The sequence below is a fragment of the Macaca nemestrina genome, chromosome 12 (assembly GCF_043159975.1).
Source record: "Macaca nemestrina isolate mMacNem1 chromosome 12, mMacNem.hap1, whole genome shotgun sequence".
In the NCBI taxonomy this organism is placed as follows: domain Eukaryota; kingdom Metazoa; phylum Chordata; class Mammalia; order Primates; family Cercopithecidae; genus Macaca; species Macaca nemestrina.
This window is the reverse complement of record NC_092136.1, coordinates 77,413,742-77,440,689: the sequence shown is the minus strand read 5'-3', so window position 1 is coordinate 77,440,689 and position 26,948 is coordinate 77,413,742. Positions and strand designations below refer to the sequence as shown.

The 26,948-nt window shown below is 46.1% G+C and overlaps 1 protein-coding gene across 3 annotated transcripts in view; it reads left to right on the top strand.

Moving 5' to 3' along the window:
• The window catches only part of LOC105468810 (GRB2 associated binding protein 2), a 220,856-nt gene extending 194,556 nt beyond the window's left edge, over positions 1-26,300 (top strand). For all 3 annotated transcript variants that reach the window (XM_071075363.1, XM_011719198.3, XM_011719197.2), the window contains 7 exons: positions 14,773-15,359; positions 16,615-16,709; positions 18,141-18,405; positions 19,601-19,691; positions 20,019-20,121; positions 21,331-21,456; positions 22,350-26,300. In XM_071075363.1, the coding sequence (XP_070931464.1) occupies positions 14,773-15,359; positions 16,615-16,709; positions 18,141-18,405; positions 19,601-19,691; positions 20,019-20,121; positions 21,331-21,456; positions 22,350-22,493 (1,411 nt within the window). In that variant the 3' untranslated portion in view covers positions 22,494-26,300. The remainder of the gene's footprint in view (positions 1-14,772; positions 15,360-16,614; positions 16,710-18,140; positions 18,406-19,600; positions 19,692-20,018; positions 20,122-21,330; positions 21,457-22,349) is intronic.
• The last annotated feature ends 648 nt before the right edge of the window (positions 26,301-26,948 follow it).

The following is a 26,948-nucleotide window of genomic DNA, read 5'->3' as shown; positions in this document are numbered from 1 at the left end:
AGATATTCTTTCTTCTAATTGATCAGGTTTGCTGTTGAAGCTCTCTATTGTGTTCTTTATTTCATTCATTGAATTCTTCAGCTGCAAGAGTTCTGGTTTTGTTTTTTTCTTTTTTTTCTTTGTTGAATTTTTTATTCATATTGTGAATTCTTTTTCCTGATTTCTTTGAATTGTGTGTATTTTCTTGTACCTCACTGAGTTGTCTTAAGGTCATTATTTTGAATTCCCTTTCTGTAATTTGTTGATCTCCTTTTCATTGGGCTCTGTTACTAGCCAGGATTACTAGCCACAGAGTTCCTTTGGTGCTTTTTTGGTGTTATAGTTCCTTCATTTTTTGTGTTTCTTGTGTCTTCATGTTAAGTGTCCATGCTTCTGGTGAAAAGATCACCTCTTCCAGACTTTCTAGAGTGGATTTCTTAAAGACTTTCACCTGCAGTTGGGTTTTAGTGTTCCTGTTGAGAAGGATGTGATGACTGTGTTTCCACATAGGTGCAATGTAGCTCCATGCAGCTTCTTTGCCTATGTTCAACATCAACAATAACTGTGTGCCTCAGTGGCCTAGACTGTAGAAGTTTGTACAGCAGCAGTGGTAGCATAAGTTGCTAATGTCCTTAGCATCAAGGACTTTTCGGGTCTTTCTGTTCTCATTTTCCCCACAATGAGGAGACTTAGCCAGGGGGATCCCTTTTGGTGTCAGGTCTGGCATGGCCTACAAGTAGCTGCAGCAGTGCTGGGTTCTAGGTACTGGTGCTTAGAACTTATGTAGGGTTGGGTTTCTAAGCTCAGAGTCTCATGAACCTGTTGTGGCGGCTGGGTCTTGGGGTGCCAAGGTTGGATGTGGACTGCCCACTGGGCCAGGATCTATGACTCTGTTGAACCCTCTAGCAGCTCAGGCTCAGGGGCCAGCTGTAATTCTACCCCTGGTAGGCAGAGCACAGCACTGGCCTCAACCTGGGCAAGAAGGGATGTTCTGGAGGTTTAGTTTCAGGGAGCAGGGTACAACTAGAATTTGGGAATCTGAGTCAATAAGGCTCAGTGGCAACTTGGGTCCCAGGGGATGATACACCATGTAGCAGTGACTCTGGACCCTCGTTAGGCTTAGCAAATACCCGGGAATGGCACAGTCTTTTGGGCTATAGAGGGGCAGGGAACAGCACAGCAATTACACTACTCCCCAGGGAGAGGAGTATCTCAACAGCTCAGACTCTAGGGGACTAGTATAGCTCCAGGAAAGCAAGGCACTAGAGTTGTTTGGCCTCTAGGGCAGGGTGTCTCAGCTCAGACACTGCTGTCTTTCCCTGAGACACAGGGTCCTATATCAGCTCAGCCTTGGAATGCACCACCTCTCAGCTCAGCTAGGGCACCCATTCCCCAGGGGACAACGTGCTACTTCAGCTCAGGCCCGGGAGGGTATGACTGTTCTGAGTAGACCAGGCATCCTTTCCCTGGAATGCAGGGTACCATATCGTTTTAGGTACTGGGGTACCTGACTCTAAGGAGCCAGTGCACTGTTTCATAGGATGCAGCCACTGGCTTCAGCTTAGGCACTGTGGAGGTATGACTGTTCTGAGCAGCCAAGATACTCTTTTCCTAGAAGAGCGTGTACTGCTTCAGCTCTGGCCCAAGGGAGCGGGGAGAGGGGTAGGTGGATTAGCTTTACTTCTGCTTGACCCCACTGGGAAGGGTGTAACAGCTGCTCATAGCTCAGCTTTGGAATGTTGGGCCACTGGGCTAGCAATGGCTCAGCCATAGCTTAGCCTCAGGAATGAAAGGGAGCCATGGATACTCACCCCTGAAGCAAGACACACTCCAGCCATAGTTCCAATTCCAAGATGGCATAGCACAGTAGCCACACGGAACACAGCTATGTGGACCCTATGCAACTCCCTTCACTGGACTTAGTGCCTACGAGGACTTCCAGGGACTCCAGTGGTGAGGTCTGAGATGTCCAAGGTGTTGATGGCAGTTGCCATGATCCTCTTGCCTACCTTCTCACCAAAAGAAGTTTGTCCTGGTTCCAAGCTGATCTTCAATGGAGTGGTAAAGGCCTAGTGTGTTTCCTTCGGTTCTCCATGTGACCATCCCAAGTTTCTGTGCTCATTGAATTGCTGTTACTCCTCTCATGCATTCTAGGGCTCTCCGTCTGTTATTTTTACTAAAATGTAATTGTTCAGGAGGCCAGGTGTGGTGGCTCATGCCTGTAATCCCAGTACTTTGGGAGGCCGAGGCAGGTGGATCACGATGTCAGGAGTTCGAGACCAGCCTGACCAACATGGTGAAACCCTGTCTCTACTAAAAATACAAAATTTAGCAGGGCGTGGTGGCGTGCGCCTGTAATCCCAGCTACTCAGGAGGCTGAGGCAGGAGAATCGCTTAAACCCGGGAAGTGGAGGTTGCAGTGAACTGAGATCGCGCCATTGTACTCCAGCCTGGGTGACAGAGCAAGACTCTCTCTCAAAAAAATTAATTTAATTTAATTTAATTTAAAAATGTAGTTGTTTATTCATTGATCTGTCTTTGTGAGGGGGACAAGCAGTAGGGGTTTCTTGTTGGCCATTTTGCTAGCATCACTTCCTTTTGTTTTTTTTCTTAATAGAAATGGGTGCAATGTGGTATCTCATCGTGGTTTTGATTTGCAGTTCCCTAATGATTAGTGGCGTTGAGCAACTTTTCATGTGTGTGTTGGCCATTTGTGTATCGTCTTTGAATAAATGTATATTCCAAGTCTTGTCCATTTTTTAATCAAGTTGATTGTTGTTGTTGAGTTGTTGGAGTTCTTTACCTGTTCTGGATATTAAACCCTTACCAGATATATGACTTGCAAATGTTTCTCCCATAGATGGACTTTTTACTCTGCTGATATGTTCTTTGAAACACAGGTATTTTAATTCTCATGTTCAATTTATGCATTTTTACTTTTGTTGCCTGTGCTTTTGGTGTCATATTCAGGAAATCACTGTCAAATCCAATGTTATGAAGCTTTTCTTCTGTGTTTTCTTCTAAGAGATTTATAGTTGTAGCTCTTACATTTAGGTCTTTGATCCATTTTGAGTTAGTTTTTGTATCTGTTTTAAGGTAAAGGTCCAAACACTTTGTTCTTGTGGGTTGACTTAGTTTTCTAGTTCTATGTGTTGCTATTTTTTTAATCTAGCAAACTTTGCACCAGTATTTCTTTGACTTTTTTTTTTTTTTTTTTAAGAGACAGGGTCTCACTCTGGCACCTAGGCTGGAGTACATAGCTCACTGGAGCCTCAAACTCCTGGGCTTGAGATCTTCCTGCCTCAGCCTCCCAAGTAGCTGAGACTACAGGCATATGCCACCATACTTGATTAATTTTTTGTAGAGATATGGTCTCACTATGTTGTCCAGGCTGGTCCCAAACTCCTGGCCTCGAGCAGTCCTCCCACATCAGCCTCCCAAAGTGCTGGGATGAGCCACCACACCTGGCCTCTTCAAATCTTTTTCTGCCACATTTTCTTTTTTTTTTTTTCCCCCCTCAACTTTTAAGTTGCAGGGTACATGTGCAGGATGTGCAGGTTTGTTACATAGGTAAACACGTGCCATGGTAGTTTACTGCACAGATCAACCAGTCACCTAGGTATTAAGCCCAGCATGTATTAGCTATTCTTCCTGATGTTCTCCCTCCCTCTGCCCACCTAACAGGCCCCAGTTTGTATTATCCACCCACCCCCAGGTGTCCATGTGTTCTCATTGTTCAGCTCCCACTTATAAGTGAGAACATGCAGTGCTTGGTTTTCTGTTCCTGTGTTAGTTTGCTGAGGATAACAGCTTCCAGCTCTATCCATGTCCCTGCAAAGGACATGATCTCGTTCCTTTTTATGGCTGCGTAGTATTCCATGGTGTATATGTACCACACTTTCTTGATCCAGTCTATCACTGATGGGCATTCCTTCTGAGACTTCAGTTATTCATATGCTAGACCACTTGATACTGACCCAACAATCACTTACATTCTCTTTTTTTCCCAATCTTTTTCTGTCTCTGCTCAGGTAAGATGATTTTTAAACTGATTTTTCAATTTTACATTTCCCCACCCTTTTTTTTCCCCACAAGTTTTTAGGAAGAAATTGAAGTACAGTCGTTGGCATTTATATAAAGTTTCTTCATGCCCCTTTGTAATCCATCCTTCCCTTACCTCATTCCTAGAGAACCAGTAACAGTCTTTCCATCACTACAGATTAATTTGCATTTTCTAGAATTTTACATAGATGGAATCATATTGTATGTACTAGTTTTCCTGACTTCTTTCATTCCGCAAAATGCTTTTGGGATTCATCCATGTTTTTCCATGTGTTATTAGTTTGTTCCTTTTTATTGCTCAGTAGTACAGTGTATCTTTATATCACAATTCACTTTTCCATTCACATGATGATAAGCATTTAGATTGTTTCCAGTTTTGGCTGTTACAAATTAAGACCCATTTGTTCTTAAACAGTAATGAGCAAATCTTTGGAGGAACATTTGTTTTTATTTCTCTTAAGCAAATACCTAGAAAACTATGCCCAGATGGTTTTACTGGTAAATTCTACCAAGCATTCAAAGATAACACAAATCTTACCCATAGTCATTCAGAAAACATAGAAGGAGGGGATTCTTTCACAGCTCATTTTATGAGACCAGCATAACCCTACTATTGAAATCTGGCAAAGATGACAGGAAATAAAATTAGAGAGCAATATCTCCCATGAATAATAAATAGAAATGCTCTTTAAAAACAAAGGATTAGCAGTCAAATCCAACTAAATACGTATGTGTGTATATCTATATGTGTCTGTTAGGGACAATATATGTATATTAGGGAATATGCATGTATGTATACATTAGGGGTAAGACATCGTGACAAAGTAGTGTTTATCCCACGAGTGTAAGGTTGGTTTGACTTCAAAAAAAACCAACCAGTGTAATTCATTACATTAAGAGAATGAAGGAGAAAAATAATATAATCATAACCTCGATAGATGCAGAGGAAGCATTTGACAACTCAATACTTCATTGAAAAAAAAAAGTATTTCTTAGCAAACTATGAATCGAGGAGAACTTCTTTAAATTGATAAAGGACTTCTAAGGAACCCTATAGCTAAGATCATGCATAATGGAGAAATATTGAACATAATGCCCTAAGATTGAAAACAAGGAGAAAGTACCTGTTCTTACCACTTCTATGTAACATTGTAATGGAGATCCTAGTCAGTTCCATGGAGGAAGAAAAAGAAGTAAGAGTCCTGGTGTGGTGGCTCATGCCTGTAATCCCAACACTTTGGATGCTGAGGCAGGTGGATAACTGGAGCTCAAGAGTTCAAGACCAGCCTGAGCAACATGGCGAAAACCTGTCTCTATTTTAACAACAACAACAAAAAATTTTAAGTGAATTTAGCAAGGTCACAAGATAAAAAGTTTTTTTTGCAAAAAATAAGTTTTACAGTATGCAGCAAACAATTGGGGAAATGAAACAATTTTAATTATTTATAGAATGGTACCGGAAAACGTGGAATACTTGGGAATAAATTTAACAACAAACATGCAAGACCTCTTCAGTGAAAACTATCAAATGTTGCTGATAGAAATTAAAGACCTAAATCTGGAGAGTGATGTACAGTAGTTATGAACTAGAAAATCCAATATTATTTAGATGACAGTTTTTCTCAGATTGTTCTGTAGGTTCAACACAATCCAAATAAAAATCCCAGTCTCGGGTATGTCTTTATCAGCAGCATGAAAATGGATTAATACAGTAAATTGGTACCAGTAGAGTGAGGCATTGTTGAAAAGGTATCGAAAATGTGGAGGCGACTTTGGAACTGGGTAACAGGCAGAGGTTGGAACAGTTAGGAGGGCTCATAAGAAGAGAGGAAAATGTGGGAAAGTCTGGAACTTCCTAGAGACTTGTTGAATGGCTTTGACCAAAAAGCCTGATAGCGATATGGACAATAAGGTCCGGGCTAAGGTGGTCTCAGATGGAGATGAGGAACTTGTTGGGAATTGGAGCAAAGGTGACTCTTGTTGTTTTAGCAAAGAGACTGGCAGCATGTTGCCCCTGCCCTAGAGATTTGTGGAACTTTGAACTTGAGAGAGATGATTTAGGGTTTCTTGTGGAAGAAATTTTTAAGCAGCAAAGCATTCAAGAGGTGACTTGGATATTGTTAAAGGCATTCAATTTTATAAGGGAAGCACAGCATAAATGTTCGGAAAATTTGCCACCTGATGATGTGATAGAAAAGAAACACCCAGCTGGGCGCGGTGGCTCATGCCTGTAATCCCAGCACTTTGGGAGGCCGAGGTGGGCGGATCACAAGGTCAGGAGATCGAGACCATCCTGGCTAACACGGTGAAACCCCGTCTCTACTAAAACTACAAAAAATTAGCCGGGCGTGGTGGTGGGTGCCTGTAGTCCCAGCTACTCGGGAGGCTGAGGCAGGAGAATGGCATGAACCTGGGAGGCGGAGCTTGCAGTGAGCCGAGATCGAGCCACTGCACTCTAGTCTAGGCGACAGAGTGAGACTCCGCTCAAAAAGAAAAGAAAAATCCATTTTCTGGGGAGAAAAGCCGGCTGCAGAAATTTGCATAAGTAGCAAGGAGCCTAATGTTAATCTCCAAGACCATGGGGAAAATGTCTGCAGGACATGTCAGAGACCTTCATGGCAGCCCCTTCCAGAGGCAGGGGAGGAAAAGTCTGTTGCTCTGTCTCCCAGGCTGGAATGCAGTGGCATGATCTCGGCTCACTGCAACCTCCACCTTCCGAGTTCAAGCAGTTCTCCTGCCTCAGCCTCTTGAGTAGCTGGGATTAAGGCGCGTGCCACCACCACTCTCGGCTAATTTTTGCATTTTTTGTAGAGATGGGGTTTCACCATGTTGGCCAAGCAACCAAAGAAATTTTTAAAAGAACAACAGTAAAGTCAGGATTTATACTACTTGATTTCAAGACTTCCTGTCAAACTGTAGTAAGAGATACAAGATAATGTTGTATTGGTGAAAGGATAAAAACCTATAGATCACTAGAAGAAATTAGCAAGTCCAGGAGAGAGATATATATAAATACATTTATGTGTATAAATATTTGAAATGCATATATAAATATTTTAAATATATAAATATATAAAGAATTATTAAAAATATATAATATATAGGTGCCAATGGAGAAAGGAAAAACCTTTTCTGCAAATGATGCTGAAACAGCTTGACATTCATATAGGAATAATAAAAAAAGAACAGCAACCCTTACTTCATATCACACCACTCACCCAAAAATTAAAATGTGTCAGAGACATAAATGTAAAATCCAATACTACAAAACTTCTAGGCTGGGCGCAGTAGCTCACGCCTGTAATCCCAGCACTTTGGAAGACTAAGAAGGGCAGATTGCTTGAACTCAGGAGTTGAAAACCAGCCTGCCTAACATGGCAAAACCCAGTTTCTACAGAAAATACAAAAAGTAGCTGGGCGTGGTCGCGTGTGCCTGCATTCCCAGCTACTGGGCAGGCTGTGGTGGGAGGATCACTTGAGCCTGGCGGAGATCAAGACTGCAGGGAGCCAAGATCATTCCATTGCACTCCAGCCTGAGTGACAGAATAAGACCCTGTATTTAAATAAAAAGAAAAGAAAAGAAACTTCTAGAAGAAAGTATCTCCATGATCTTGAGGTAAGCAAAGATTTTTATATAGGACACAAAAAGCAAGAATCATAAAAGAAAAAAATGATAAAGTAGTCTTTATCAAAATTAAAACTTGTTCTTCAAGAGGCCTCTTTAAGAAAACAAAATGGGCTAGGCGTGGTGGCCCACACCTGTAATCCCAGCACTTTGGGAGGCCGAGGCAGGCAGATCACTTGAGGCCAGGAGTTCGAGATCAGCCTGGCCAACGTGATGAAGCACCATGCTAAACCTCTGTTAAAAATACAAAAATTAGGCATGGATGTGCTCACGTATAGTCCCAGCTACTGGAGAGGCTAAGGCACGAGAATTGCTTGAACCCAGGAGGTGGAGGTTGCAGTGAGCCAAGATCACACCACTGCACTCTAGCTTGGGCAACAGATGAGCAAGACTCCATCTCAAAAATAAAAAATAAAATAAAATAAAGACAAGTCACAAAATGTGAGAAAATATTCAACGCGCATATCTAACAAAGGATTTGTTTCTGGTCCATATAAAGAACTTTTACAACTCAATAAGAAGAGAACAATCCAATTTTTTTTTAGTGGGCAAAATATTTGAACAGATACTTCACCACAAAAAGATACAGAAATGTCCAATAACCACATGAATAAATGTTCAGTGATCTGGGAAATGCAAATTAAAATCTCCGTGAGATTCTGCTTTACCTCTGCTGGAAGGGCTAAAATAAAAATGGCTAACAGGCCAGACACAGTGGCTCATGCCTGTAATCCCAGCACTTTGGGAGGCCAAGGGAGGCAGATTGCTTCACCTCACAAGTTTGAGACTAGCCCGGGCAACATGGTGAAACCCCGTCTCTACCAAAAACAATCCAAAAAAAAATTAGCCAGGCATGGTGGTGCATGCCTGTAGCTCCAGCTACTCAGAAGCCTGAGGTGGGAGGATGGCTTGAGCCCAGGATGTGCAGGTTGCAGTGAGCTGAGATCACACCACTGCACTCCGGCCTGGGCAATAGAGCCAGACCTTGTCTCAAAAAAAAAAAAAAAAGGTTAACAGTGCCTGCCAAGTATTGGTAAGTATATGAAGAGGCTTTAATCCTGGGTTTCCTCTAACATTCACATTATATACTAGGTGCTCTGGAAAAAAGAAATGATGCTTTAAAGTTTACAAAGCACTTTTACATTGCGTACCTCATATGATCTCCAAAGTAATCCTATAAGGTTATTTTTGAGTAGGGAGTATAAAGTGAATTGGCCCATTCATCCCTGCATAGCATAGACTAGACATAATTATGTCTGATTGGATTACTGACGCTACTAATACCAGTCTTCTATCTCTTTTTTCATTTATGTGGGAACCTGATTCTAAAGATACAGTAAATTAAGCACCTTAGAAATAAAACTGTGAATTATGTATTTATCATCACTTTTACTGCAATAATAGCCACTAGTTTTCCTTCAAGTACTAGATAATATGTATTCCTGCTAAAATAACTTCAGTTCTCAAAATGCAGGTCTTCCACTGAGCTAAAATAAGTAACTACTCAGAATAATATCTATTGCCAATTGAAAGAGTTTTGAACTGGCAGAGTCAAGACAAATAAGAGTTCTTTTTCTCTTTGAAGACAAATTGGTTTCACTGGACTTATTTTTGTCCTCCAGCCTTTGGGGCCTCATTCCGGATTCTAGCCAGTGTCTGTCGTCTTATTTCAAGAAGGCTATTAAACCTGTAACAGATTGATGTGAGTCACATGCCCTGAAAAGCCATAATTCTGGTGAGGGTTATGGGGAGTGAAATTTCATTGATGAGATTCCAGAAGCAATGATCCTGCAGCAGTACTCTATAGAAAGATGGTGGGTAAATGGTAAAATTAGAAATGTCAATCGAGAGCTTACCCATCATTAATCTTTTCCAAGTCTTCCCTAACTCATCCACCAGAGGCTTTGATTGACCAAAGGCAAAATATACAACTTTTCGTTCACATACACAGCTTTACTCTGTAACCAGAGAGCCCTGTCCAAATTGGCTCAGAGCTGCAGCCAGAAGGGTTTGAGATACAAAGATCACCTCATCACAAAGATATGTGACACAGAGTTTTCTGAGTTTTCTTCTTTCACAGGAAGAATCCATTTGGAATGGGTCAAATGCAAGAGGATAGTTCAAATGACCTCTTAAACAATGGCCAGTGACAGTTACAGAACTCTAAATGGTGGTTAATCTACTTACAAGCATTTTATATTAAGTTACCCTTAAATGGGAACATACTCATTGAAAATCAAAAGTCCTTCATCATTAGGGCTATTGAAATCCAGTGGGATAGAAAAAAGCAAAATCATCATATAGTTTGGTATATAAAATTATATGAAAATGTGTGGAAAAACAAGTACAAAATGAAGTGGCTAGAAAAACTAGAAAACCATTTTTAAAAGCCAAGGGAAGGCCAGGCGCAGTGGCTCATGTCTGTAATCCCAGCACTTTGGGAGGCCGAGGCGGGCGCACCACAAAGTCAGGAGTTCGAGACCAGCCTGGCCGATATGGTGAAACCCCGTCTCTACTAAAAATACAAACATTAGCCAGGTGCAGTGGCATGCTTTTGTAATCACAGCTACTCGGGAGGCTGAGGCAGGAGAATTGCTTGAACCCGGGAGGCAGAGGTGGCAGTGAGCCAAGATTGCACCACTGCACTCCAGCCTGGGAGACAGAGTGAGACTCCATCACCAAAAAAAAAAAAAAAAAAAAAAAAAAAGCCAAGGGAGAGACTGTGTGATGCTGTGTGATGACAGTAGCCTCTCTAGCCTCCGGAGGAGCCATTGGCCAGGAATGGAAAGGAAAGGCACTTGGCACAGCTGACTCGAGGGAATATCTTCTCTCAAACTTCTTCTTGCCTCCGGGGAGCTCCCCTACATACTTGTGTTTGAGTATCTTCCTGCACCAACTCTGCCATTTACTGTTTTCCTCATCTGATAATGTGAAAAGAAAGAGGTGTGTCTCAGAACTGTTAGGATGATTTAAAATGAGATCACATGCGATATGTATGGCATAGGATCTTGCCTATTTTATAAGGCTCCTGTAAGCCCAGCCCTGGAAGGGAAGCCTCTCTCCAAATCCACCACGTCTGGGTGGATTATCCATCCCACAAAAGCAACTCAGGTCATCACAGTGACATAGGCCTCAGTTAAGGTTTACAGGAAAATACTAAAGGCCACAGGACTGCTGAGTATTTGGAATTCCCCATCTGGATTATTGCCCAAAGGGAGCACACTGTAGCATGGTTTGCGCAGCGGGGGCGCCCAGAGACCTGGGTGCTGGAACAAATTCCCTACCCTCTGAGTATGTAACTTTGGGCAAGAGTCCCTTGTTCAACTCCTCTTACTTGGTTACTGAGGTAATAATCAGTCTCCCTCAACATGTGTCACTATTATCTATCATATGCCTGGCACTATGCCAGGGTACAGGATATGGCCCTCTGCCTTCTAGGAGCATATGGTCTGGTAGAAGTGGAAAGACACAGACCTGAATAACTGACATGAGGCAGAATAAGGTGAGTGTTGTGATGGAAGCACAGAGTGCTGTGGGTAGCACAGAGGAAGGAATGATTACCGTAAAAAGGAGAATTAGGGACCCCGTAATACCTTTGTAGAGTGAAAAGGATTCTTGTGGACTTTGTGTAAAATGTTGATGTATCAAGGAAGCATTCCACAGGGAGGTGAGTAATGCGAGAACAGGACTGAAGTTCAGACTACACAGGACATGTTTAGGGATGAGTGAGTAGTTCTGTGAGTGAGACGGGACGATGCTGGGGTAGAAGGAAGTTGGAACATAAGCTAGTGGGTTCTACAGAGGAAGGGTTTTGATCTGCTGATCAGAAGGTTTAGGCCAAGCCCAGGAAAAGGGGTGGCAGCCCCATACTTTTGTTTATTCATTTGCTTACTTACAACAGACATTTATTCATTATTTATATTGCAACAAGCATTAAGCTGGGTGCTAAGGAGAGAAAAAAGAGTAAGACACAGTTTCTTTCTTCAAGGAAATCACAGTCTGTTGGCAGAGATAAGTAGTAGTGGTGCCTAATATAGGCAACACTTGCTCCCTGCTCCAAGAACAAAGTTAAGCAAGTGATTAAGTTAAGCAATGCTTAGAGGTAGAGGATGTAAGAATGGCCTTGAAAGATGTGTCCTCTGAGATGATTTTGAAGGATAAATGGAATAGGAGCTTGCCAGATTGAGGTAAGAAGTCTTCCAGACACAGCCCAACAACACAACAAAGCCCAATGCTTGACTGACTGGGGCACACAGGGGACACTGCAAAGTTAGGTTTGGATTCTAGAGTGGAAAAGGGAACTAAAGAGAAAAGATTGGTGAGATGAGTTGGGATAAACCTTGGAGTTTGGGCTTAATCCTGAAGCACTGAGGCAGTATTGAAAATGTTTACACTGGGAAGTTAGGAAAGTAAATAGTAGTAGGATGGAAGGATCAGAGAGGCCCTGGGCAGAAATCATAATGTGGGTGACTCCCAGGTTTCTGGCTTAAGTAGCTGGTGCCATTCCCAAAATAAGAGAGTCAGGAGGAGAAGTAAGAGTTCCAGAGGAAGATGATGAGTTCGTTCTTGACTATGTTGAAGGTTATTGCAGGGTACCTGTGATGCTCTTGCAACCCCATTGCCACCTTGAAATCCTTCAGAGGCTCCCTATTCCCTTCAGTCCTGGCCTGCATTGTCTTCTTTCAGCCCTGCCTTCTAATATGCTTGCTGCAGCCTGAATAGCTTCAAGTTCCTAGAACTTGCCAGGTTGTGTTCTACATCTTTGAGCTTTCAACTAGAACACCATTTCCCTTCTCCTGCCTTCTGCCTGGCCAGTTGTGGCTCATCCTTCCAGACTCACTCAAGATAATAACATCTCTGAAGGCGGCTTCCCTGACGTTGTCTACCACCACCCCACCAAGGGCTGATACCAACTGTCAACAGCTACATACTCACCCCTACTTGACTAATGATTTGCATCCATGTCACCTCCTCCACTACTGTGACATTCCCTGACCACCCCTCACTGGGCAGGTGGCATCTCTGTATCCCTCTTGCCTGGCCCAGATGGAACTTAGGACATCAGTAAATGTAAAATGAACAAATCCAGATGGGCGCATCCAACAGAGAGTTGGAAATTCCAAAAAAAAAAAAAAAGCAAAATGAAAGGCACCAAAAAAATGCATACAACATTAACACCTTATGTCTACCATTAGCTCCCCCCGCCACCCCGTCCTCTCCTCCGAACACTACGTTATCTGAAGGCTAGATGTTCAATCATCCGAGCCCCTGGCTGTTGGCCTGGTTATGTGTGTGGAATGGAACAGAAAGGGAGGAGGAGTGCAGAGGCCCAGGGAGGAGCATCAGTGAAGGTTTGGAGACTGACCTGGAACTCCTAGCCATCATGGGTACAGTTTACATGAGAGGAAGCTTGGCTTACACACCTGTTTCCTCTTTCTGAGCTCTGGCCTGTATTTTCTAACACCATCTGGTGGCCACATTTGTAAATAACAAACTCCTCAGGAGCTGAGAGAGCTTCTGTAAGGCGAAAGGTCCAGGGATTGGCCTCAGAGGGCTATGTATTACAGCCCCCACAAGCTTATATGCATTTGAGATTTGCCTTTTCTGATGAGACACTTCAAGAGCTTTTGACCAGAATCTTAAAAACTCTTACAGCCTCCAAAAGGCTGAGAATCACTGCTACAAAGGATTGATTCTTTTTTTCCCCAAGTGAAATCCTATGAAGAATCATCATATAAAAGCTAAAGAAGCAGACCTAAATCCCTGCTTGCTCAGAACCTCACCCTCCAATTTCCCAAAGCACCTACAGAGAACATAGAATCTAGTTTGAAAACCACTCTTGTGAAGCGAAGGGCTTTTGCAGCGCATCAGGGCCAGATGGGCCCTTAGAAATCATTGTGACGAACTAGGTCACACCTGAGAGAGGAGGCACAGCACATATCGGTAGCAGTACTGGAACCTAACACAAGTCTCCCCTCTTGTTTCTCATCTCTTTTTACTGCTTGCCTTATTGCCCAAAACCTAAATTTAAAAATGTACTAATCAAAACTTTTTCTATCCTGAATATGGTTCCCAAACAGGAAACCATTCTTCCTATAGATTTCTAGATCTCTGGAAAGAGATCTTTCCCCTCAAAATGCCTCTCAACCAACCATACATAATTGTAGAAAATAAATCTATAGCTTACGTTTGAATAGTTTGTTGTTTGTGTTGGGGGGTGTGTTTTTTTGAGACAGGGTCTCACTCTGTTTACTAGACTGGAATGCGGTGGTGTGATCATAGCTCACTCTAACTTCGAACTGCTAGGTTCAAGCAATCCTCCTGCCTTAGCCCCCTCAGGAGCTAGGACGACAGGTGTGCAGCACCCTGCCCAGCTAGTTTGTTTTTTTGTTTGTTTGTTCGTTTGGTACCAATGGAGTCTTATTATGTTCCCATGCTGGTCTTGAACTCCTGGCCTCAAGTGAACCTCCCACCTCAGCCTCCCAAAGTGCAGGGATTACAGGCATGAGCCACTGCACCTGACCCAAATAATTCTTTGTAACTTACATCAATACCCATGGGCTAGTTTCACAGTGGCAGAATAGACTCGGAGAGATGAAATGACTTGTTTGCTGTTTCCTGTCATCAACTTAAAGGTTCTTTCCACTGTCTCACAACATTTGTATTTGAATGTGCATATTCTGTGGTACTTAAAACAATGAACAGATAGGCAGTCCAACTGGCTTATTGATACCTGGTCAGGGAGTGGGGGTTATAACCCCCGCTAATAACTGCCATTTGGAGATGGGGGACAGATGAAGTCTAACATTGTTTAAACATTCATGTACTAGAGTCTAATATCTAAACAACCTTCAAAATATGCTTTTAGTCACTGTTTTACAGATGCCTAAACCTATAGTCCTAGCTCCTGAGAAAGTGCTTTGCTTCAAGGTCACACAGCTAGTAATTGGCAAATTGTAGGTAAACCTCAGGTTAGCCTGACTTCTCATCCTGTGTTTTGCCCACATCAATTAACTTCATGGGGCTTTGAACATCCCAGCCTGTCTCCTTGGGGGCAGTCCTTGGCTTGTCTCACCCTCCTGCCCCTTCCCTTCTTTCTCTTTTAGGAGTGCCAGCTTCTCTCAGGGCACCAGAGCCTCTTTTCTCATGAGAAGTGACACGGCTGTACAAAAACTTGCCCAGGGCAATGGACACTGTGTCAACGGGGTCAGTGGTCAAGTCCATGGCTTCTATAGCCTTCCCAAGCCGAGCCGGCACAATACAGAATTCAGAGACAGTACCTACGACCTCCCCCGCAGCCTGGCCTCCCATGGCCACACCAAGGGCAGCCTCACAGGCTCCGAGACAGATAATGAGGATGTGTACACCTTTAAGACACCCAGCAACACCCTGTGCCGGGAGTTTGGGGACCTCCTGGTAGACAATATGGATGTTCCGGCCACCCCACTCTCAGCCTACCAGATCCCTAGGACATTCACTCTGGACAAAAACCATAATACCATGACAGTGGCCACTCCTGGGGACTCAGCCATAGCTCCCCCACCCCGCCCCCCCAAGCCAAGTCAGGCAGAAACACCTCGATGGGGTAGTCCTCAGCAGAGACCTCCAATCAGTGAAAATAGCAGATCTGTCGCTGCCACCATTCCCAGACGCAACACCCTCCCTGCAATGGACAACAGCCGACTTCACCGAGGTCAGTATAAGCCCTAGCTGAGACTCGGAGGGAGGAGGAGGTAACACAGGGGTTCTCAATAGTTTGGTAGTCCTTGGTCATCTGTGGCCGAGGGGAACTTATGAACCACCTAGGTCACTGATACTCACAAATGTAGGTGTCTTCTACCCAGATCACTTACCAGTTGGGTCATCCAGCACAGGAGGCTGTTAGCAGTTGTATAACAGAGCTAGTCCCGGAGAAGTTAATATTCTAATGGAGAATAGGACATTCTTGACTAACCACAGTATAACATTATGGGTTTAGAAGTCCAAATCATTATATTTTTTCATTTATAAATCAAACCAAAGATCTAAAAAATAAATTTAGAAGATCAGTCCAAACTAGAGTGAAACCTGTGTGGACTAACAGACTGTTAAAGCAAAATGAGATCTTAAGAATATTTTCTGAATCATACTTGAATCTCTTTGGTTGAAGTCAAAAATTTTTTTGAAGTACCTAAATTCTATTGTTACTTGTTTTCCACTGAGAGTATTCCAACTCTGCATATAACCTCCTCTGTATGATGAAAAAATAGAACAATATTAATTCCTTTCATTTTGCATCTTGCTTTATAGCTCGCAAAGCCTTTTCTTGTCCATCCTGTTGTTTAAGCCAGGCAGAGAGGTTGGTGGGACAAAACCTCCTTGTCTCCATCTCACATGAGGCCAATGACAGTTAAGAGACTTAAACAGAGTTGCAGAGTCATTGTGCCAGAGATGAGACTCAGACCCTAGAGTCCCAGCTCCTGGTTTAGACTTCTTTGCCACCTTTCAATCCATCAACAACTTGAGCAGTCGTACTGTGCTTTGGAACTGAGATGATAAAGACATACATAAAACATGTTCCTGCCCTTCAGAGCTTACATCTCATTGGGAAAATAAAACCAACACATATAAATCAGGACAAGTATTGTTACTGTGGTATTCAGAGAAGTGATGGCTGGGGTGAGTGGGACAGGTGAGTGCTATAGGAGTCAAAGGAGAGGTGCATAGATGAGGGTAGAGTAGTCAAGGATGGCTTCTCTGCAGATGCTAACATTGGAGCTACATCTAGAAGCCCAGGAGGATTTTTGAACTGAGGAGTGATGTGTTCGAAGAAATTCCTTATCATTTGGGGTTGAGAGTGGTATCTTCTGGAGTATCAGTAAGACCTTGAACCACACTGGTGAGGGTATGGGGAAGTGTCAACACATGAATCAACCATGAGTACATACGGATCCTCCTTCCTCTGTCAGCTTCTTCCTGTGAGACCTACGAGTACCCACAGCGTGGTGGAGAGAGTGCAGGCCGGTCTGCTGAATCCATGAGTGATGGAGTCGGCTCTTTACTGGTGAGTGTGGGTTAACCAGGGGTCCTCAGGCAGGCCTGGTTAGGTAAAAGGCCACACCTTATGGAACTAAAAGCACAACCCCAAAAAAGTGATGGCATCTCCATCTTAAGACCCTGCCCAAGTTCTTGTCTCAGTTCAGAACCCTGCGTTGAGTCTTTGGACAAGTAAGATACAAGTATTCTAGTCCGGAAGAAATGTATGTGCTAAGGTAGACTGGATTACGAGGTTCACCAACCTTATAGGTAAGCAGAGGGTCTAGAATGCAATAGACCCAGGCTGCACGGTGGGGGATCTTCTAAGGCAACAACCTTACCCACATGGCCTCACATGTAGGAGGGAGGCTGCAGTGTGAGACTCCAGGCAAGGGTAGTACTCACAGTCATGCTAAGTGGCAGAATTATGGCTTGAGAGCAGGATCCCAGGCTGCCCTCTGGAAGATGCTAACACAGTTCTCCAACGTGTCAGGCAAGAAAACCAAGGCCTGGCTTCAGGCCCACTGGAAAGACAGTGAAATCAGGTAACCAAGGCAGAAGCAGCTTAGTTGTATGTCAGGGCACGTAGAACAAGAGTTAGAGGAAGGCTATAGCTAAGGGTGCTGTATTGCACAACTCTGTAGAAGCTCCAACTGCAGCTTGGTGGTCCCCTAGGTGCCTGGAGTGAGCCCCAGGTACTTAGGAACCTGGACTGGGGAAACACAACTGGCCCCAGACCTCACCTTTCAGAGCCAGGACTCCTAATATGCTCCTTGTTCTGATCCAGGGCCCGAGATGCTGACCTGCCAATGGTGAGTCTGGACTTGAGGTGGAGGGCAGGTCCTGAACCAAACCTACAGTCTATGGACTATGCTACCCACGGTGTTGGTCAGGCATCCAGAAAGCCAAGTGGACCCAGTCACCAAGAATATTTTATACTCTAGATTTATCAAAAATTATTGGTGGATGCCAAAGGATCATGAAGGCTTGAAGGGGCCCACAGACCTCATATATTCTTGTCTCCCACTCTGCTTCCTTTTATTTTTTATTCTTTGAAACAGAATCTCGCTCTGTCACCCAGGCTGGAGTGCAGTGGTGTGATCTTGGCTCACTACAACCTCAGCCTCCCAGCTTCAAGCGATTCTCGTGTCTCAGCCTCCTGAGTGGCTGGGATTACAAGCATATGTCACCACGCCCAGCTAATGCTTTGTATTTTTAGTAGAGAGGAAGTTTCGCCTTGTTGGCCAAGCTGGTTTCGAACTCCTCACCTCAAGTGATCCAACTGCCTTAACCTCCCACTACTCTGCTTTCTTATTTGGTCTCCCCAGGGTCTCCCTTACAGCTTCAAAGTGTAGCTAACCCAGTCATGACTTGTCTTGCCTAGTTTACAAAGTCTTACCTACTTCCTGTTTCTTCTTGCTAGTAACAGCTGTATTTCTTTCACTGTTCCTCTCCCTAGCCAGGGAAAATGATTGTGGGCCGATCAGACAGCACCAATTCTGAAGACAACTATGTGCCCATGAACCCAGGTTCTTCCACCCTGTTGGCCATGGAACGAGCAGGTGATAATTCCCAGAGCGTCTACATCCCAATGAGCCCAGGGGCCCATCACTTTGACTCACTTGGCTACCCATCAACAACCCTTCCTATGCACCGAGGCCCCAGCAGAGGAAGTGAGATCCAGCCACCCCCTGTCAACCGCAACCTCAAACCTGATCGGAAAGGTAAGTCCATTCTTTCCCCTGTCCCATCTCTGGACAATAGCTAGGGACTCTTTCCATTTGCTTAGGGGTCATGTGGATCCTTGGGATGTGTGACTTTGGGCAAATCATGTAAATTCTGAGTCTCAGTTTTCTTATCTGTGAAATGAAGATGGTAATTCCTACCTTCCAGGTTTGCTGTGAAGGACAGCATCTAGGATAGTACTTTGGTACACAGCAGGCATTCAGTAAAGTCAGGTTTGTGCTCCCTGCATGTAGACCAGGCAAGTTACCAGTCTGCTGTGATCTCAAACTCTCCTGGTCTTGGATTAGTGGCAAGGATTCAAAGGGAGGAGTAGGATAGCTGGGCAGAGATAGCCCCCTGTGGGTCTGACCAACAGGGAATTCAAATCTTAGCATGTGAAACTGAAGCCCTCAGGCCCTTGTGGCATCTACCTTCCTCCACTGTGGCTTGCACAGACCTGGCCAGGAGCAGCAGAGAGTAGTCACAGTGACCATCTCCACTTCAAATATGGTCTCTTGGCTGGGTGCCATGGCTCATGCCTGTAACCCCAACACTTTGGGAGGCTGAGGCGAGTGGATCACCTGAGGTCAGGAGTTTGAGACCAGCCTGGCCAAAACAGTGAAACTACGTCTCTACTAAAAATGCAAAAATTAGCCAAGCGTGGTGGCAGGCTCCTGTAGTCCCAGCTACTAGGGAGGCTGAGGCAGGAGGATCAGTTGAACCCAGGAGGCAGAGGTTGCAGTGAGCTGAGATTGCACCACTGCACTGCAGCCTGAGCAACACAGCGAGACCCTGTCTCAAAGAAACTGTATGTAAATATATATGTATATATAAATATATATTAATATCTGTATTATATATAAATATATCTTTATATATAGTCTCTTATTTTTAAATGAAGTCATAAATCGAGGGAGAAGAATCTGTTGTCAAACCCTGTGTCCTCATTTTTGATTCTGAAAATATAATTACCGTAGATACAGCAGAAAGAATATTTAATTTGGAGTCCGAAGACATGACTTCAAGGCCCATCAATATGGGCAAAGATTATATAACCTCGCTGAGCATCAGTTTCCCTGTGTGAAACTGGAATGACTTTGCAGGCCTTTATAAACATGCTCATGTGTTATATATAAGTTGTGTATGTGTAGCATTATTACTGGCTGATTACCAGACTTTCTTTTCCTGCTCCAGCAAAGCCAACACCACTTGACCTGAGAAACAACACTGTCATCGATGAACTCCCCTTCAAGTCACCTATCACCAAGTCTTGGTCTAGGGCCAGGTGAGTGCCTATGTGTGGGGGTGGGAGCTTGGAGTCAGCCCATTAGAGAAGATGAGTGAAATGGTAGCTGGCCTGTGGGCCAGGACAGCTGGATTCTGATGCTAACGCTATCATTAGCTGATCATGTCTCTTGATCTCTTGTGGCTTGGTTTCCTCAGCTATAAAAGAGAATAATTATACTTGCCCTATATCAGATCTTAATCTGATGGAGTGTGCAGCTCTAATGGCTAAGGTCTGGGTGTGTGAGGGTCAGGGCTCAGCTGTAGGCTAGAAACAGGGCAGCAGCCATGCTGCTTCCCCAGTGTTGATTCTTCCTTCCCACAACAGCCACACCTTCAACTCCAGCTCCTCCCAGTACTGCCGCCCCATCTCCACCCAGAGCATCACCAGCACAGACTCAGGAGACAGCGAAGAGAACTACGTCCCTATGGTGAGTCCTTCGGGCTTCGCTGGAATGAATCCTATCAAAGTCCCCTGGGACCCACCGCTCAGTTCCCCACTTCCCAGCTTAGCTAATTCACCTCTGCCCAGGAACTCCTTGTATTATTCATGATTTAGTCTCCTGCTACAAACCCTTCTTGAGCACCTATTTATCAAGCAGTAGGAGTTGTCATCAGATGTAAGGAAGACATGAGACCTGTCCCAACGAAGTCATGGTCTTCAAGGGCAGGGGCCTGCCTCTCTCATGACAGTGACACAGGTGGCAGGATCTGTGTGCCCTTGGATAGTCAGTGCTGGAGGTATCTCCTCAGCGGTGAGAGGCATACATGCACATAACTCACTTTGGTGAGGCCGTAATAGAGCTATCAGCACAGGCAGAGGAGGATATTTCTTCCCTGAGATTTCCATTAAGGGCATAACTGCCCAGCACCTGGTAGTCACTGCATAGACAGTGAAAGAATGAATTACCAACCAATAAAGCAGCCAACAAACAGAACACAGGACTATCACCTTCTCATTAGAATAAGACTTCAGGAAAGTCTTAGAGGAGGTGGTGCTTTGCTACAGCAGGAGTCTGGATGGACAGGATCCCAGAGTGTGTCATCTGAAGAAATGCGGGCTTTGTGCAGCCTGGAGATAAAGCCTGTTCAGATCTTGGAGGAGCTAGGTGGGGGAGCAAGCTGCTTTGGGGTGACTACCCCACTCCAGGCCACAGGTGGGAGTTTCAGAGGGGCTGATTTGGTGCAACAGAAGAAAACTTTCCAGTGCATAAAGGAAATGTGCTCCCTTCTTAAGCGCCAGCAAGCAAAGGCTGGGTGTCTCAGGAGAGCCCCTGTTGATGAGACTTGGCCTGATGTGCTATAAAGGAGACAGTGTGGCACAGGGGTTAGCACAGGTTTGGAAGTCAGAAAATAGACCTGATTCCCATCACTCAGCAGCTGTGCAACTACAGGCAAAGTCACTTCTCTGAAAGTAAAGTGAACCACAGTTTCATATTTGTTTTAAACAATATCAACAGTAATCATACCTACATTACAGGATTGTCATGAGGACTAAAATGAGAACATGAAAAGTCCTTAGCATGATGCATGAGTCAGAGTAGGGCTCAGGGAACCAGTGTTCTTACTCCCAGAGGTATTTTTCTGGGTGGTGGGTTAGTCTGTTCTCTACACTCACGGATTTTTCCTCCTCGTGACAGCAAAACCCAGTGTCTGCATCTCCCGTTCCCAGTGGCACCAACAGTCCTGCCCCTAAGAAGAGCACCGGCAGCGTCGATTATCTGGCCCTGGACTTCCAGCCGAGCTCCCCAAGCCCCCACCGCAAGGTGCCTGGAGTAGAGGTTGGGGGGACAGTAAGAGCTCTCAGGGCCCCGGAGGCAGAGATCATGGAGGTCAGGGTGCCTTCAACACTGAACAGCAGCACTCAGCCTCCCTCCTGCTCCAGTACCTAGCTTTTATGATGCATCTTTAGTCAGAGCTTTCACCTAGGTCTAAAGACTCCTATTCCTGCTCTCAGAGCACAGTACCCTCAAAGAACCTCATCAGTCAGCCCACCCCCCGTGTTGTAGAGATGGGCAAATGAGTGCATAGAGATCTGATTGTGCTAAACAAAGTGAATCAGCAACAGATCCAGGAATGAGGATACTGCCTCCTGGTCCTGGGCTCTTAGGTGTGTCCCAGAGCCCTGCCGTCAATACATCAGCCTTCACAAGGGACTTCCAGGCCTGGGAAAGCCTCCCCAGGAGGTACACTTAGCTAAGCAGTCTAGACAGCAGGGTGCAGAGCTGTGCCTCAGCATGGTTCCCCTTCACAGGGTGGCGGTGAGCACAGCACGTAAAGTCCTGTGGCTGGTGCTTGTTTACACCCAGCAAAGTCCTTCCCCTGGATGAGCAACCTGACAGAGATGGGTGGAGGCAGAGATGAAGGCCTGGACCCATCCACCAGGGCCAAGGAAGGGCCTGGGTCGTCCCAGGAGCCGGGAAGTAAGAAGGGCTGGCAGGGGCTGCCGCATCCTGCAGGAGGGATAATGAGTTTGGAGTCTGAGCTTTAAAGCCCACATTCAGAAAGAGAAGCCAGGCTCCTGAGGCTGGTCAGTGGCAGGCAGAGGCCATGCTCTTCTCCCCTTCAGACAGCTCAGGAAGATCCCACGCCCATCTTCTTCCTCCCCACCTAACTGGTAACTCACAGCTACTCCCTCTTTCCCACTCTGTCCCCTCAGCCATCTACTTCATCTGTCACTTCTGATGAGAAGGTGGACTATGTTCAGGTGGACAAGGAGAAGACCCAGGCCCTGCAGAACACCATGCAGGAGTGGACAGACGTGCGGCAGTCCTCGGAGCCTTCCAAGGGTGCCAAGCTGTGACGAGAGGGCCACCGCAGAGCCCAGGGAGGGGCCAGGAGGCAGCGTCTCCAGAGCTGGCCCTTCACATCTCCCCTACCCCTCTCCCCTCTCCCATTGTTCCTTCCATTCACCTCCTCTCTACTCTGCCAGTCTCAGCCTTCAAAGCACTTGACATCAGGGACCCTGAACCCTTCCCCTGGGAGGTGAGGGCCTGATCAAGGCACCTCCTCTGCCCACTCGGGGCCCAGCTGTGATTTTTATCAGTAATGGCCATGCCTCCACCCACCTTAGTTAGGAGCTATTGCCAAAAAGCATCCTTCAGCCTTTTCCTGTCCTTTAGACCTGACTATCTACCAGATGTTTGGAGGGAAGGGCTGGGGCTCTGAGCCAGATTCCACACCTCACGTTCAGTCACAGCCCTCAGCTATCTTCCCTCCGGCCACTGGGCTACCTCTCCTTCAGTCCCAGAAGACAAGTCTCACCGACCCAGGGAGTCAAGGACCAGCAGACCAAAGTGGATAATGGACTTTTTCATTCCTGTTTTTCTTGGCAGGAGAGAAGCAAGGCCACTAAAAGAGGAGATGGTGGAGAAGGAGGCCCAGCAGTGGTCTTGAGGGGTAAAGGACTTAGATGCCCAGATGCAGAGGGAAAGCTGACATCTGCAGGGACCCCCACTTTCAGGCTAAGGCCATGGCAGGATAGCTGCTGTGGGGTGCACAGGCGGAGGATGAAGGACAAAAGGGAAAACTGATGATGGCCAACCTAGAGAAGCAAGGAGCAGGGCTTGGAGCTCAGGTGGTAGAGATGACAAGGACACTGTGGGGTCTGGGTCCCCAGAACTCTGGAGCTACAGGCCACTCTAGGCCCAAGGGCAGTCCTCTTCCCCAAACCCCTCAAAGGCCTCCCGCCAGCCTCACCTTGAAAGTATCACACAGGGGAAGACTTGAACCAAGCACGTGGGCAGGAACACATGGTAAAGGCGTGGGGAATATGGGAGGGAGTGTGGTATGGATGGGTGTGATTCAGGGAATGAGGGGAACCCGGGGACAGGCACAGGCTGGGCAGAGGCGCAGAGCAGGGCAGGGGACTCTGCAGTGGGATGGGGCAGTGAGTTTCTATGTAGTGAGCAGTGCAGTGGAAGTTGGGTGCAGAGGTAGCAGACAGATGTGAAGCAGGGGTGAAGGCCATGTAGCAAGTGGGGAAATATATCCAAAGGGCCTGGGCGTGGGGGAGTGCCCAAGGCAATGCTTGGGGGTACAGGGTGGAGCAGAAAGTGAAGGAGTGACACGTTGTGCAAGAGTGGTGTGCATGGTGGTGTGACATGAGCACCGTTCCTAGAATGGAGGGACAGCAGGTCAGCCAGGACAAGGAGAAAGCAGGGAAGAATGATGCCTAGAGGACCACATCAGACGTGGCTGACAGCTTGTGCCCATGGGCTGTGGCGTATGTCAGATCGCAGGGTAGGAACGAGTCTGGCCTGGTGCCGGCCCTGGGTTTCCTCATCTCATCCGTCCTCTGTTGCTCTCTAGCATTCCAGGAGCCATGTTGGACTCTCCTCCCCGGGCTTGAAAGGCTATCAGATTAACAGGGATGGGGTGTAGGGCATCATCCAAAGTTCCTTCTCTTAAGCCTAGGGTGGGGGATCTGAATTTTTTTATGTTGACAGTTCTTGACTAAATTTTCAAGAGTTTCAGAAGCAACAGGACAGACTAGATGTTTCATTCTACCCTGGGATGAACAGACGTTCTTCTTCCCAAAGAGTGACTTCCTGCCATGTTCGATGGGGGCAGCTACTCCCTTCTGCCCCCACTCCCCTTTCAGCTCCCATGAGCATGCATACTTCACCAGACCAATGGCCTAGCCATTCTCTAAGTCCCATCCTGGAAGAAGTTATTTCCTCAAGAGTTGCACCTCTCCTCCTAGCATTAGTTTAGATCAACTCAAGGAGCATTTATTAATGGCTGCTGTGTCCAGTCTCTGGGGTTAAGCACCAACCACACAAGAATCAATCAGACCTTGTCCCTGAACTTGAGATAGTCACAATCAGAAAAAGGACAAGGACACAAGACAGTGGTGATGGCCATCAGAGAGAGACTTTAAATGCTGATGGAGGGCAGAGGAAGTAAAGACTTAGGGAGGTTGGTGCCAGAGGCAGGAGTGGGGTCACAATCAGGGAAGGTGGATTCTAGGAAAAGGGGATGCCTGAGGTAGGCCTTAGAAGGGGATGAGTCAGATTTTTACAGAGGAGGAGGGCAGGGCTTGGGTCCAGTGGAGGAAGAAGGAAGGAGAGACTTGGAAAGCCTTGTGTCTTGGGAACAAAAGGCCTTTGAGCATATGGGTCCAGCCACTCAGAAGTGCCGGGGCCATGCCTTGGTGTTCCAACAAGTGAATGGTAGCAGTGGCAGCGCCTACACTGGGCAGAGTTGGCAGGGTGCTGATTCACTCTGCCCAGCCCTGAATGTGTGCCTTTAAGGCCCTCCGCAAGGGGCCCCATACAACAGAGCTTTTCACTGGTGCCTTCCCTGTACCCGCAGCAGCCACAAGTGGGCCCCAGACTATTGCAGCCTCCCATAAACGTGAGCATGTTCTGAGTGTGCCATGATGTGAGTGGACCTTGGCTGGAATCTTCAGAGCACGACTGAGGTGTTCAAATCGAATCTCCCAGGAGGCCTCCTTCCAGCTCCTGATTCCGGTAACTACCAAAATCCCTCGGGTGCAAGTGTAGGGGTAGAGATGGAAGGATGAGAGGCAAAATTGGCCTTTTGAAAGCAAAGCTCTGGCTCACAAGCCCCAAACTACCAGCCATGTCTAGCATATCCCTGCCCTCCACTCACTACCTCCCCCAACAAAGGAGTCAACTCAGTTGAAAAAACTGGTTCTTTGGCCTATCCATGGGTCAAAGTCCACCTCTCCTGGGGGCCTGGCGAGGACTGAGACCCTGGAAGTGGGGGGATACCTTCCCACCCAGCGCTACTTCACACAAGTCCCCTGCCTGGGGCTCTCCAAGGAGCCTTCTTCACCCACTTCCAGCTCCACTTCTGCAAGGCTGAGTGAGAACAATCAAATAGGGAGATGGTGTCTACTTAGGTCCTTGGTCTGCCTGTCTGTGGAATGGGAGGTTGGATTAGATGCGCTGAGGTCCCATCCACAGCTGGTGCTCAGCTGCTTGAAGAGGAGACTCCCTCTGTAACTTCTTTCTGGGGGATCTGGATGGTCAGGGGTGGGCAGCACCTATCCCCAGTCCCCTCCTAGCTTGACTTTGGTAACTTCTACATTGGAAACCATTAAAGTATGCCCCATTCCTAGGACAAAAGCACAACCATTCTGAATTTACTAGAGCATGGGCTCAGCTCATCTCCACTCTGGCCCCTTCTGCCATGGGACATCTTGGCCCAGAACCCCCACCCCGTTTCCAGAGCTCTTCCTTCCCCATCTGGGCCTTCATAAAATGCAGGGGAAGTAAGGCTGGCCTCAGGAGCTCTAAAGCCTTTCCATAGGGGTCTTCTTTCTGGGACTTGCCCGAGTGCTCTTTGGGGCCTGGGACCACAAGGGGCTGCCTACTGAGGGGGGGGGGTCCCCCAGAGATCCAGGCTATCGTGTGATTTCTGGTGGCATGTGTTGTGTATTTGTTGGCTACTTGTGTCTTGAAATCTAGAATTATTTCGTGCAGAATTGTCACTATTTGTCAGGAAGAGAAAATGGGCTAGTGGAAGCCCAGTCTTGAGTTCTTGTCTTGTTACCATTTAAAATTGACATTTAATTTTCAAATCACTGTTGGTGCCTAATCACTTAAGTTATTAATTTATTCTGTTGTATTCTGTTTTTTTTTTTTAAAAATTGTAACATATTTATCCGGTGGGTGGGGCAGGAGTGTGTTCAAGTGGGTCATGTTTTTGCTGTGGTGACACATGGTACAGGCCTGGAGCTTGCAGGTCCCTTTCTACTGTGGTGTTGGAGCAGGACAATAAAGTCCACTAGAAATGCACCCTGGAACTAGCTGCTGTGTCCATCTTGTCTTGAGGGGCTTGGCATTGGAACCCGTTCTCACTCCAGTCTATTCCATTTTTATTGGGTATTTTACTTGGCTATGAATAAGAACGAATGCTCTCTACCTCAGTCTGTTGTAAAGTGGAAATTATATACTAGCATTTGCCAATCCATCTTTCTTAGGCGTCTAGAGATGGGTTCTGGGCGTGTCTGTCTACTACTTTCACAGGTCACTTAGGTGTGACATGGGGCCCAAACTCCATGCCTCCATCACAGCCCCGGGGAAGGAGCTAGGTACAGGCTTGAGAGCTGCCTCCCAGGTGAGTCCTCTCCATGGGCATCACCCCGCCCTCAATAAGTAAGGTAAGTCAGTTCACACCTTTACTTACACCACACTTCAGTAGAGGGCTTTCAGCTCCCTGTGGCATCTCACATGTCACCAGGGGCGGGGGGGCAGGCTGACTCCTCACCTTGCCACCCGTCAGCCTC